Below are 13812 nucleotides of genomic sequence, written 5' to 3' on the forward strand. Positions count from 1 at the left end.
TCATAATGACGTATGCATTGGGAGTGTCTTCGCTTCCGCCTCGCTTACGTGCACAAAGATGTGATTGGCTGCTTCAAGTGCCCCCACGGACCAATGAGCGAAAATCTTCATGGTCTGGTGGAGGCAGTGGTCCAACATGAGCGGGTGGGTTCAGTCAAGGTTACGTACTAGTAGACAGACACTTAAACTCGGTAAGTACTACTGTGACATGTAGTAAACAAGCAGATATGTTCATTGTGTCAGTGATCCCATAAAGCTGTGTAGCGTCAAGCAGACTCCAGTCAGCCACCGGGATTTCAAAACAAGAGCACGACAAGTGCCGTTGCCGGCTCAACGCCAATGTAAGTGCCATTCTAAAAGTACACTATCAAGAAGATTGACGCACTCGTGCTAAATATGCTTAGTTATGTTTTTTTCTTAAGAAAAGATGGAAATGTTCAATAGTTGGTAGTTTTATTTTGAAATTGATTTGGTGTGTTGCTCGTGCTGCTGTGTTCAGGCTATTCTGGCAGTCGGACAAATCGCAAACCGCTTCACTTGTCCACTGTCAGACGGCATTTAAAATGGACAATGGAGCGTGTCTTCTTTTCTTTAAAACTTTGACAGGTAATTGCTAACATGGCTCTGCAAGAGAAAGCCAGCATCGCGCGGCGTCTTGGAACCAAGGCGAAGGAGAGAAACGGCTATTACTTTTGGGAATAACTGTTTTAAACCGGGAGGTAAGTTGTGTCCAATAAACGCACCACCGTATAAACAATATGGAGCTTTCACGTTATCATGTATCCTAACTTTACTGTATCAAGATGTCATTTTAAGTTTGTTTTTACGTCACAATTGGGCTTATCGTTAATTACAGCCGTGGTGTTATCTTTGTGGTTGTTCGCGAGCAATGTGGTAGAAAGTATTGTGTAAAAGCGAGACCGCGGTGAAGTTGTCTGTTATATAATTGGAGGGGGAGGGGGCGTGTGCTGCCTTCATGTACACACGAGCGCTTCCCGTCGTTTCGAAACACGGGACTACCAGATTACGTCGTGCATCCTCAGAGCGAATATAGTTTACGTGTTTACTAATAATAGTAATTAGGCTTCTGTGAAATCGTATATTATTACACAACTGCTAATTATTCACCACTAAATACTTACATAATCGTCACGTCAATCATCATCACATGTGTCTTCCACACAGTGTAACATCAATGACATAGTCTCCAACCCTCATTTCTTTATGGATTTTGACATAGTCTCCAACCCTCATTTCTTTATGGATGCTCTTTACAGGACCACACCCATCCATCAAAATGACCTGAAATACACCTGACACTAAATGCTAAAACCTGAAATGCACCGTGTGACCTTATTTTACCTAGTCAACATCTGTGTCCTCAGACACACTCACATGCAGATTAACCGCCTGTCAAAGGCCTTGCTGAGGTAAAAGATGTTCGGATAACATGGCCATGTTTTATAAGTGTTCCATCACTACATCGCGGTTCACCTTTCGCTGTTTCGTGCATTTTTTAAAAGTTTTTAAAGTTTAATGAGATTTTGCACATACGTATTTTTTTAAACAGCATTGTGTTGTGCATCCATGCTTTGTGTGTGTCTGTTGTATTTACTACTGCTACCAGTAGAGGGTGTTGTGTACTCATGTGAGAGTTGAAGACTGTGCAGCTCCACACTGGGGGTATTCTGCGAAGTGAATGCCTGTTCAGCTAAGGTGGCTCTCTTTTAAAGCAGCTGTATCGCCATGGTAACTTAGGCGAAACTCAACCTGGTCACCACAAAACAAGTCACACGCAAAACACTGCCATCTGGTGGTCACGGCAAGATACAGCAGTTTAAAACGCACGCCGCATGCTGACATTCCAGTGGTCCTTTCTCGCTCTTTTGGTGGCGACAGTGTTGCCTGTAGCAGTCATCACCTTTTGGGAACTCCTCATAACGCTCCATAATAATTACATACTCTCTTGTTTGTAAAATGGCTCATCTGGATGGCTACATTTTTGAGCGGAAGTAGAATAATAGGACGTCAAACGCCCCCTTTTATGTGAACACGCACTTAGCACAAAGCCGAAAACCGGACTTGACAAAGTACCGTCGAAGTACCGGGGAATTTAGGTTTTGTTGAGTTGCATCTTGAGCAAAAAGCTTGGGTTGGTTGAGCCACGTTCGCCATGTAGCCCCCTAGTCTCAGTTCGTGTTTACGTGCCTGTACGAGCATATAAAAACCCACAGTAGACCATAGCCGGCTACATATAGAGACACAACAGTCCTTACTGGCTAAGGGAGAACCCAACCCGCCCATTGGCTGTAGACTATTGTCAATCAATCTCCTTCCTGTTGTGGTCAGTAGTCGCTAGGAAACTCGCTAACTGTGTGAGCTGCTTGCTAACCGCCTGTAAACAATCGAAGAAGAATCTTCGGTTCAAGGAGTAGGACGAGGATGACGACAAAGAACGGTGCCAGGACGAAGAGGCACAGTCAAAGGAGTGAAATGCGCGAGTCACTTAATCATTTCTTGTGTCCAACCCAATAGGTTGATCATTCAAATTCTAATTAAATGTGAAATTTGAGAGTGTTAAACAGGAGAGAAATGTGAGAAAATGTTAATGCCTGTCTGACAAAAGTGTATAAAGTGTATGGTGAGGGGTTTCACAGCCTTAAAACATATAAAATAATTGTAAAAAAATTAAGTTGGCTACTTCGCAGATTTCACTTATTGCTACAGAGTAAAAAATGAGGTTTATAAACAAAGTATAATTATAAAATTAAAATGAAAACTAATTATTTAAAGAATGCTATTAGCATGTTAGCATGCTAACATTAGCATGTTGTCATTTTTTCTTCTCAAAGGTATAAACTTATATAGACAGTGCTTTTATGTTCAATGTTAACATACTAACATTTAGCATGTTAGCATTGCTATCATGCTAATGTTAGCATTTTAAGAAAAGCCATTTTTTCATATATGTAAACTTACTATTTACTATTACTTACTATTGTGTTAGGTGTTAGCATGGTAACAGCTAGCATAATAATATTGTTAACATGCTTAAAATTAGCATGTTACCTTTTTTGTTATTTTCAAAAGTTTAAACTTAGTGTTTTAATGTTCGGTGTTAGCATACTAACAGCTAGCATTACTAGCATGCTAAAATTACCATATTATATATTTTTGCTATTTTCAAAAGTAAACTTACATGGACAGTGGTTTCGTGTTAAGTGTTAGCATGCTAACAGTTTGCATGTTTGCAACGCTAGTATGCTAACATTATCATGTTAGCATTTTAGCAATTTTTTTCAGGTATTACCTTTAACACTTAGTGCTATCATTCTAGGTGTTTACATGCTAACAGTTAGCATGCTAACTACAGCATCTCAGTCCGGCATCAGCTTGTCAGGGCTAGGTCTTAGCATGCTAGCTGCAGCATCTCAGTCCAGCGTCAGCTCATCAGCGTTGAGGCGCGGGTTTCGACAGCATCGGCGGCAGTTTCGGCAGCATTCACATGCAATTTCTCCCATCATCTAGCACTACATAGTATTCATATTTGCACGTACTTAGGTGGAAATTGTACATTTGATACATATTTTGACACAAACACATTTGATGGGCGAATAAGGGTACAAATACTGTAGGTTAACCACTTTTCATAATAATAGCACCGGTAGAACCTTCAACTTTCAAATGCCTCAGAAGTTGTACAATTTGGATGTGTGTTTTGCTTTTGCTTTGTTTGTGTGCGTGTGTGTGTGTGTGTGTGTGTGTGTGATGACACCACAGGACGGTACCGGTGATGCTAAAGAGGAAATTTGTCATGACAACCATAGAACCATATTGTCCTGAGCAGCCTGGACATAGACACCTGTAACGGACAGCCGTGGTTAGCATGGCGAATTTGTCACTGGATCGCCCAGTTGTGGGGGCATTTACTTAAGCTACACTATAATGTACTGAGCAGCCAGGACATTGTGCCGATTTCATCACTACGCGACCACTGCGGCGTAGTAAATACCATTTCTGGTTCTATGGTTATCATTACACTTAACCTTTCCTTCTGTTGTTGCATCACCCAAATAAAAAGCGAAACACACTTGAGGACGTCACTGAGCTTAGTCTTTTTTTTAGCGCATACTTTGCTTGATCATTTTTATGTCCAAATGTGACCACCTTTAGGGCGTTAAAAAGGGAAACTCTTTGTGGAAACGTGTGAAAACTCCCACTGTTATGAGGAATGTTCTAAACTGAACCGCCAGGCTTGTGACACTTAAGTGAATTCCCCCTTGATAGTAAAGTAGATTTCATAAAGGAGTACCCCCCCGCACACTCGGGTAGTGGCACGCACCACAAAGATCCTCCTGCTGTGGCGACGCTGACTGTGAAGGCTGTGATTGGTCGGCTCGTAGCACATTATTCCCCGTTTGTTTACGACTCGTTGAGAGGGCGGACGGCCCCCCTCCGGCGGCTCTACTGACTGTTGTCACGCCTTCGTTAACGTTGCGACGGGAAGATAACAAAGCACAAACACTCGATGAGAGTTGTGTTGACGCCATGTCACCGGCTCAGCCCTGACGAAGAGGCATAAAAGCAGTGGTGTTCAAAGTGCGGCCCATGGGCAGTTTGTGGCCCGTGACTCGTTTTTGTATTGGCCCGTGGCACATTGTAGAAGTAAAATGAACCAGGAGTGTCTTTGAATAGTCAACTATTTGACGATCCCATTTGGAGGAGTCTGATTTGACGATCAATTTCGGCATCGAATCATATCAAAATGTCCTGTGATCAGGATCGCACCACACATTTTTACAAAGAATGTGTTTGTTTTTGTTATAGACACAAATAAATGCAGCATAATCTGTGTTTTCAATAGCCAACGTGTGATGGGGGAACTTTGAGAGGCGCGGGCCGACATAAAATATGAGTTCTTTTTACTTTGATGAAATTATGGCCAATTTTAAATGAACAAACCAAGAATCAAGCTTATTTGTAGTTCCAAATGTAATTTAGGCGTTTTTACTCACTTTTTTTGTCTCTCCTACGAGGTTATGCCTTTTTTCCCTACAGCATTTTAAAACGTCACATGCAAAATAGATGATGACGTCATCTAGCGACTTGTAGAACAGCCAATAGCTACGTTTCTTACTGAAAAGTTGGCAACAGTGCATCGACGGACTTCCATCCATCCATTTTCTGTGCCGCTTATCCTAATTAGCGTAACATTTAAAACGGGTGAGGCTGTTATGCCAGCTTTATTTTCCATCCCGACAGTGAATTTTAATGCAAGAAATAAGGCCGCTAACAGAGTTTTGGCAAGTTGTTTTGCAAGCCATGTTGTTCCTATTCCACGTACACTTTTCTGATGTGTGCCGAAAGCCACCGTTTGCTTTTCTTTTTTCTTGCTGTCTGTGTGTAATGGATGGCAGCATGTGAGGCTGTGCAAGTGTACGTTGGTAAAACCTCACTCCCTCTGCCTTAAGAGCTGCGCTGAACACGTGGCCGACAGTCCGGGCTTTTGGCCGTGTGGTCAGCGCTCTCGCCTCCCATTGCGAAGGTTTTGTGTTCGAGCCCCGGTGCAGGCGGTGCGAAACAGGGCGGGTTACATGTGTCCCTTCAATAAATGCACACCTGCGTTTTTTGTGTTTGAGTGTTTTAGCCTTCATGAGGCCTCTTTTGAGGTGGAAAAAGTGGCAAATGAGATCTGACCATTACTCTGCTCTTAAAAAATAAACACAACAGTCGACAATTGACGAAAATTGTAAATGAAAAAAAAGGAAAATTCTTATACAGCCCAAAAATAAAAAAAAAAACAGCAAAAATAGAGCAAAAGACATAACAAGAAAAGGCTGAAATGTTAATATTAACTGATAAAACAATATATATATATCAAAATGCTGTATTTAAGGCTTTTTAACATGCGACCCCCGCTAAGTATTTTCCTGGCATGTGTTAGCAGTTAGCTTCTACACGGCGCACGTTTGTTTTTGTCTTCAGGGAAGTGGGAAAACGCCGCCGCCAAAGACGTTAGTTAGGGCAAGACACTATACTGCACGAAAGGGTCGCTGCGGACTGCAATAGCGCTAGCCATTTTTATCGGCATATGCCGATCACGCATGTTTTTTCACAGAAATCCACCGATGCTGATCGGTGGCCGATTGATCTGAGCATCCCTACACTTGAAATCATATGAATTCTGTTTAGTTTCCGATTTTGTCAAATGCGAGTTGCAAAGTTCAGAGTCGTTGCCACGTGTCTGTAAAATTGTGGGATTATTAGGATTATTCTATGCACCTTCCTGCACAAAGCGCACTTCCACTGAAGATGACAGGAGTGTAAATAGAACTTTTGTTGTTGCTGCTGCCACGCTCGGGGTGGCAGTAAGTGGATATGGACGTGATGCAACCTTGTGTGTAAAGTTGCCATGGTCACATTACTCGTAATGCAGATGTCACAGTGGCGGTCACTGTAGTCCAGTGCGCTGCGGGATGAGTCAAAGCACTTGCCGAATGAAGTCATCAGCGGTATTAATGCTGGCTGAGCAGTTGTTCCTTGCCACTGTCACAACGTTGGCTCTGTTGCTGCTGTGTCACTTAATCACAAAATAAAACAAAACAACCAAGGCAAGACATGAGGGACAAGAAAAATAAGACGATAGAATAAGAATAAATACACAAATAAATAAGACGTGCAAGTCCAAGTCAAGACAAGACACGTCCAGTCAAGTCCGAAGTCATAGGCTTGAAATCTTCAAGTCCTTACAAGTCATCAGCTCTGTTTTGTGTCTCCCAAATAAATTGGCGTTTTAACAACGCAACAGTCTATTAAATTTGACAAACACAATGAATGCATTTTAGATTGTTAGATCTTTTCAGAAATAAAATAAGACCCGTGTGACAACACTTATGTAACCTGCCTGCTTTGCACTGCTCGTGCCGGGGCTCGAAAACGGGACTTTTGGAATGGTAGACAAGAGTGCCGACCGTTGGGCCAAAAGCCCGGATTGTGTCGACCCGACATTCAGCGCAGCTCTTAAGGCCGAGGGAGTGAGGTTTTACCAATGTACGCTTGCGCAGCCGCACTGGCTGACGTCCGTTACACAAGATTTATGTAATCCACACATTCATTGTTTCTTCTGAAACTTGATTGGACATTAATAGATGCATTAAGTGAGGCAGATTCAAAGGGAAAATATGTTGTCTTGCTGGAAATGACATAATGATCACGTTAGTTGAATACGTTGAAAGGGGACACGTTCTATTCAACACCCTCGCTGAAAATCTGAAGTGTTTTCAAGCCGCCAGACTAAAGTTTGAGTCTAGTCCCGAGTCATTTGCATCAAAGTCCGAGTCGAGTTGCAAGTCTTTGATGATACTGTCGAGTCCAAAGTCATCAAATTTCAACTAATAAGTTGCGTGACTCGAGTCCACACCTCTGCAGTTCACGTACCTCGGTTTTCGTCCGACAAGAAACCAAAATGTGAACAAGAAGTACATTTTGTCGTCAGGAGTCAGGATGGTGAAAGACGAGCGTCGGCTGAGCGAGCGCGGCTCTCTTCCTCCGAGCAGCAAGAACGCCAAAGATAAGAGCAACAGTTCGACTCTGAGGGCGATGCGCCAGGCCGAGGACTTGGAGGACCGCAGCGAACGTGGCTCCCGCTGCAGCTCAGAAAAAGACTCTGGCTACTCTGGTGAGTTCAAGTTAACACGGCTGTGAATACTCGTTCACCGGGTTCCTATTGTCTCCTAAGGCTATTCAGTACACACCTCACTATGTCTGTACAAGTCAGCGCTGGCAATAACAATTTGAAACACTGCGACAAACAGCGCAGTGAATCGTGGAACGTATGCGTCAAATGTCTTTCACTGCAACGGTGTCACAAACTGCCGTTCTGCTGATGTCTTTCCTCCGACGTCATTACTGTAGACAATGGCTCAGACTGGCAGCAGACGAATGCGGAGGATCAGCAGAGCAGTAAAAGTCAACCCAGAGGGGGGGCTGAGGTGCCGCCGTCCCGTCAAAGCCAAAATGCTGGGCAAGGAAAAGCTGGGAAAGGTAAACGGACGCCAAGAGGCCAGCCAAACCAGCCAGTCTACATCATTAACAACATAGTCTTTAAGCAGGTAAACACTGACTCTTTATATACAGTATAATACGTGCATGTCAGATGCACAACAGTGTTTATTTGTGGAGCAAAGGCATCCCTTTCAATATGATAAAGTCCAGGTACACTACGAGTCAAAAGTTTGGAAACACTTTCTCATGCTATTAAATGACAAAGTGTCTCCAAACTTTTGACGGGTACTGTATGTATGCGTGTACTTCGTGTAAGCAAGAAGGTGCTGGAAAAGCTTGAAAATGTATTTTGAAAGTGCTTATATTTGATATTGAAACCCTGTAGAGATAAACTGAAGTTAAAAAGAATATTTCTAGGGCAGCTCTATATAGGGCAAAGAACCATATTTGAAGTCGAAATGGACGCTTTGTGTCTTGTTGTATGGGCGCCACAACGGGAGGCGGGAACCTGCGTGATAGGGCGATTATCGCGTGTCAAAGTCCAGCCAACGACACGCGAAATTCAAAGCTTGTGTTCGTGCATGTCATCGTGCACACGCTGGCTTGCGACGCGATCCCAGAAAGTTGAAACACTTTCAACCTTTCATCGACGTCGCCCAGACGAGGACCAATCAGCAGCCAGATTGGTCTGATTAATGATCTGATTAATGAACGACCAATGAGTGGACAGGATGCTAATCAGTAAAGAAATATAGAGATATAACGACAAAAATCAGCGGCATGGGAACTCGTTGGTGCCAGAGTAAACATATTGGGTAAGTTTACATTCATTTAAACTGACGTCTATGTAAGTTTATCTTCAATACTAGCAAGATCCAGTACTAGCAACAGCACTCGATCAACACCGGCCGCTTTTCCCCCTCAGAACTACTTTGATGCCTCCAAATTCCCTCCACATCTTACAGCCAGTCAAAACCATGGGAGACTCGTACAATTCGTTCATGATGTGAACATGAAGCTCACGGGTGTCGCTGGTCACCTCCCGTGTGCATGGTTGTCTACGTGTTGGCGGTGAGTCGTTTGTCGCCTCCCGTGTGTGCCACCCATAGACATGGAGGAAAAAGTAACACTTCCCAGAGCTATTTGACATTTGTAATGGAGGTATAAAGAGAAAAAGCAGTGGCATTGGAACTCGTTGGCGGCAGAGTAAAGATATCGCGTAAGATTGCCGAAATTTACATGGACATTTATGTAAGTATCTTCAATACTAGCAAGATTAGGGTATTAGCAAGATGACTCATCAACACCGGCGTTTGTCCTCTAGTGATGTGTCGGTCGCGAACGAATCGGCAAGAACCGGCTCGCATGTTTGGGAGCCAATTGGGAGCATCATAGTTTTTTCCTCGTCTTTTTTTCTGTTAAGACGAATGTCATTGGTCAAGATGTGTGGCGGCGTCTCTGTGTCCAAGCTGAGCAGGGGGAGGGGCGGGGTTAAACACACGCTGTGGTGCTCTTAGAGCCGATTTGTTCGTGATAAATTTGCATGAATTTTGACTTAATTTGTCTATTCAGATGGGTCTTTTTTTAATTTTATTTATAATATAACATAATATATTTTTGTAGCTGCTCATTGAGGTTTACATAAATCCATTTAAATAATAAACATTTGATATCATGTATTTTTTACATTAGTAATTCATTTTACACAATACACATAATTTGGTAATAATTTTAGACAACAAAAAAAATCTGAGGAGCCACTTGGGAGCCGAAGGAGCCGGCTCCAAATCTAACAGCCAGTCAAAACTGTGTTAGACTCGTACAATTCGCTCTGGATGTGAATGCGTCGCTCACCGGTGTAGCTGGTCACAGCCGCTCATCTCCTCCCGTGTGCAGGGTTTGCCTGGTGATGGGTTTCGTCAACCGCAGTTGTTTGTCGCCTCCCGTGTGTGCCCATAAGGCAGCAGAGCCGTGTGATTTCTCCCAGCCGATGAGCAAAGAACGGTAAAATAATGAGTGGATTGAAATAATTTAAAATCAAATACATGTAAGAATAATTATTTTATATTTAGGAAAGAGTTAATTTAAGAGACAATCTTGTATGACAATAATTTTCTGGGGTTCAAGTGTCCTACTCTTTTATGATGAGTGCAGTATTAATGCTTTTCTGTTGACAATCAGTATTTGTTTTCCAGGCAGAAACCATCCAGACAAATGGGCAGCTGCTCTGGAGGAATGGTCTCAGTGAGGCGGCAGGCTCTGGTGGCCCCCCAATGGGGCTTTTCCAGCAGCCCAGCCTGATGCCGACTGCCTTCCAGCTCCTCAAGCCCTCGTCTCGGAAGAGCAACCACACGACAGGGAAGAAAGTCACCACCACCACCTACTTGCCCATTCTCAACTCCTACCCCCGCATTGCACCTCACCCGAGCAAGAAGCCGCCAGATAAGTCCTTGTTGACCGACGAGGCACATAATTTGAGGAAGAGGGTATGCACAGAATGCAAGGAACATCTCAAACCTGCGACCAGGAGTCAGGAGCCAGCCACCTTGGAGCAGCCATGTCCATCTTCAGCCTCCTCTTGCGGCACCCCTCCTTGTTCTGTATCCTCCAGTCCCTCCGCCCCAACCAGCGAGGTGCCTCAGATAAGCGGCGCGGGCAGCACAAGCCACCACCGCTTCCTCAACACCGTGGAGGCCCTGCATCAGTCAGGCTTGCTGGACATCACGCTGCGCACCAAAGAGCTGCTGCACCAGAGCAACGCCACCGAGCGGGAGATCGCCCAGCTGCGTCAGCACACCGAGCTGCTCTGCCAAGCCGCCGGTCGCAGCCTCAGCGGCGCCGTCGCCACCTGGCAGAGCGTGCACAGGACCATGACTGAGTCCAGATACTACCCAGGCCTGAAAAAGCTGCAACATTTACAGTCACAGTCTTATGCGGTTCCAGAGAGTGTTGCAGAAGATGGTGTGAACATGGTGATGATACCAAGACAGAACTGTGATGTGAGCCAACAGTCTCACACAGAACCACGCAGGGAGCTTGTTGCCTTTATACCTCCAGATAGTTCTACTGGTTAAGTGTGACGTGCTGTGCCTTAGAAGGAAGAGCGGCACTCAGGTCCAACCAGGCGTTTTTTTGTGGATGATGTGTGTGGTGTTTTATCAATGGATAGCCAACAATGACTTTACATTTTGAAGAAGAGCTTCGCTATCAAACCTGCTTTTCTTTCTTTGCTTAAATCTGTGAATTCATTGAAATTTACCACCATGGTTGACCATCACGGTCCTTCAGTGCACTGGGTATACAGTGGTGTGAAAAAGTGTTTGCCCCCTTCCTGATTTCTTTTTTTTTTTTTTTTTTTTGCATGTTTGTCACACTTAAATGTTTCAGATCATCAAACAAATTTAAATATTAGTCAATGACAACACAACTGAACAGAAAATGCAGTTTTGAAACTTTTCATCATTAAGAGAGAAAAAAAATCCAATCCTACATGGCCCTGTGTGAAAAAGTGATTGCCCCCTAAACCTAATAACTGGTTGGGCCACCCTTAGCAGCAACAACTGCAATCAAGCGTTTGTGATAACTTGCAATGAGTCTCTTACAGCGCTGTGGAGGAATTTTGGCCCACTCGTCTTTGCAGAATTATTGTCATTCAGCCACATTGGAGGGTTTTCCAGCATGAAGCGCCTTTTTAAGGTCATGTCACAGCATCTCAATAAGATTCAGGTCAGGACTTGGACTAGGCCACTCCAAAGTCTTCAGCCATTCAGAGGTGGACTTGCTGGTGTGTTTAGGATCATTGTCCTGCTGCAGAACTCAAGTTGGTTTCAGCTTGTGGTCACCAACAGATGGCCGGACATTCTCCTTCAGCAGAATTCATGCTTCCATTTATCACAGCAAGTCTTCCGGGTCCAGAAGCAGCAAAACAGCCCCAGACCATCACACTACCACCACCATATTTTACTGTTGGTATAATGTTCTTTTTCTGAAATGTGGTGTTACTTTTACGCCAGATGTGATGGGACACACACCTTCCAAAAAGTTCAACCTTTGTCTCGTCAGACCACAGAGTATTTTCCCAAATGTCTTGGGTATCATCAAGATGTTTTCTGGCAAATGGAGACGAGCCTTAATGTTCTTTTTGTTCAGCAGTGGTTTTGTTCTTGGAACTCTGCCATGCAGGCTGTTTTTGCCCAGTGTCTTTCTTATGGTCATGAACACTGACCTGAACTGAGGCAAGTGAGGACTGTAGTTCTTTGGATGTTGCTGTGGGTCATTTATGACATTGGATGAGTCGTCGCTGCGCTCTTGGTCATTTTGGTTGGCCGGCCACTCCTGGGAAGGTCACCACTGTTCCATGTTTTTGCCATTTGTGGATAATGCCTCTCGCTGTGGTTTGCTGGGGTCCCAAAGATTTAGAAATGGCTTTATAACCTTTTCCACACTGATAGATCTCCATTAATCTCAGTTATGTTTTAACTGGGGGGGGGGGGGGCAATCACTTTTTCCACACAGGGCCATGGAGGTTCAATTTTTTTTCTCCCTTAATAATAAAAGGTTTCATTTCAAAACTGCATTTTGTGTTCAGTTGTTATTTAAATTTGTTTGATCTGAAACATTTAAGTGTGACAAACATGCAAAAAATAAATCAGGAAGGGGGCAACACTTTTTCACACCTCTGTGTACAGTTGTTGCTGCATCTGCGTTTGACCAGGGGTGTCCAAAGTGTGGCCCGTCATCGTTTTGTGGATATCGATACAATCCGATTCCAGAGCTTTGTTTGCTTTACTGTATAACCATGCCAAAAGAATATCAGCAAACGTGGCTGTGCATCAGGCGGAGCGCTTGTGTGTGCGTGTTGCACACGCATTAGTGGAGACGGCTACTGTACGTTTGCTGACAGCTTTAAAGGACTAAAGCGCCATCCCTAAACAAAATAACACCGCTCACGCATCGCAACATAACACTTGTGCTCACCTGCATTGTACGGGGTACTTTGGACACTGGGTGGGGCTGCTCTGTGGTTTGTGAAGTCTGAGAACATAATACAGCAGGGGCCTCTCCTAGTCCCCGAAGACGGATTTTCTGGCATTCTGTGCTCTCATCGTAGAAGCTAATTAATTTAGCCTTTTAAACATAACTGAAGTTAGCTTAGCAGGTTTGAAATGTTTTTATTTTTATCAAGCTGCTGGGTTATAGTATAAATTGCGCTGATATGGTCTCCGTCTCCCTCGTAATAATCTTTAAGTACAACACTCCTATAAGCTCATTATCAGCTCAGAACAGTTTGCTGTAGTTTTTTTTTTTTTTAAGTGGAGGTGTAGGCTGTTTTTGTCCTTTAAATGTATAATTGATGCCTACGAAATGCCCTTAGGTTTGGACACCCCTGTTTTAGGCCAATTCAATGTGGCCATAATACATCAAATGTAATGTAAACATACCGTATGGCCTCAAAGCCAAATGCTTCCAAATTGAAGTCTGTGTTCAACCTGGAGCGTCGTGTCATAGAAAGGATCTCTTATCAGCCTATCACGCATTTTGACGCCTTAAAAACACTCTCACTTCTCAACAACGCACAAATCAAGCACGGCGTCCCCAACATTTGCATCTGTCTCAATGTAGACGCCCTTAGCAGCTCGATGCCATGTACGGTATTGGATTTCAGTTACTTGTGCTGATGGTGAGCACTGACAACATTGCGCACAGTTGTTTATACAATTTTGCATTTGAATAAACTGATGGTAAAGCACACATTATGAGTGTACAGTGTCTTAAAAAAAACGTTGAGTACAATTGCTTTGTGTGAGT

General features: G+C 43.7%; 1 protein-coding gene across 4 annotated transcripts; it reads left to right on the forward strand.

Annotated features, from left to right (window-relative positions):
- Positions 1 to 97: 97 nt before the first annotated feature.
- On the forward strand, positions 98 to 11372 carry si:ch211-132b12.7 (uncharacterized protein LOC564531 homolog). 4 transcript variants are annotated; one of them, XM_054793782.1, is made up of 6 exons: positions 98 to 191; positions 257 to 341; positions 500 to 719; positions 7496 to 7678; positions 7915 to 8111; positions 10200 to 11372. In XM_054793782.1, the coding sequence occupies exons 4-6, from the start codon at positions 7504 to 7506 to the stop codon at positions 11076 to 11078; spliced, it is 1251 nt and encodes a 416-aa protein (XP_054649757.1). In that variant the 5' UTR covers positions 98 to 191; positions 257 to 341; positions 500 to 719; positions 7496 to 7503; the 3' UTR covers positions 11079 to 11372. The 4 variants fall into 4 exon arrangements, with proteins under 4 accessions (XP_054649757.1, XP_054649758.1, XP_054649756.1 ...); XM_054793783.1 differs by having other exon boundaries at positions 607 to 719; XM_054793781.1 differs by having other exon boundaries at positions 137 to 341.
- Positions 11373 to 13812: the final 2440 nt, after the last annotated feature.

Source organism: Dunckerocampus dactyliophorus, chromosome 12 (genome assembly GCF_027744805.1).
Source record: "Dunckerocampus dactyliophorus isolate RoL2022-P2 chromosome 12, RoL_Ddac_1.1, whole genome shotgun sequence".
In the NCBI taxonomy this organism is placed as follows: domain Eukaryota; kingdom Metazoa; phylum Chordata; class Actinopteri; order Syngnathiformes; family Syngnathidae; genus Dunckerocampus; species Dunckerocampus dactyliophorus.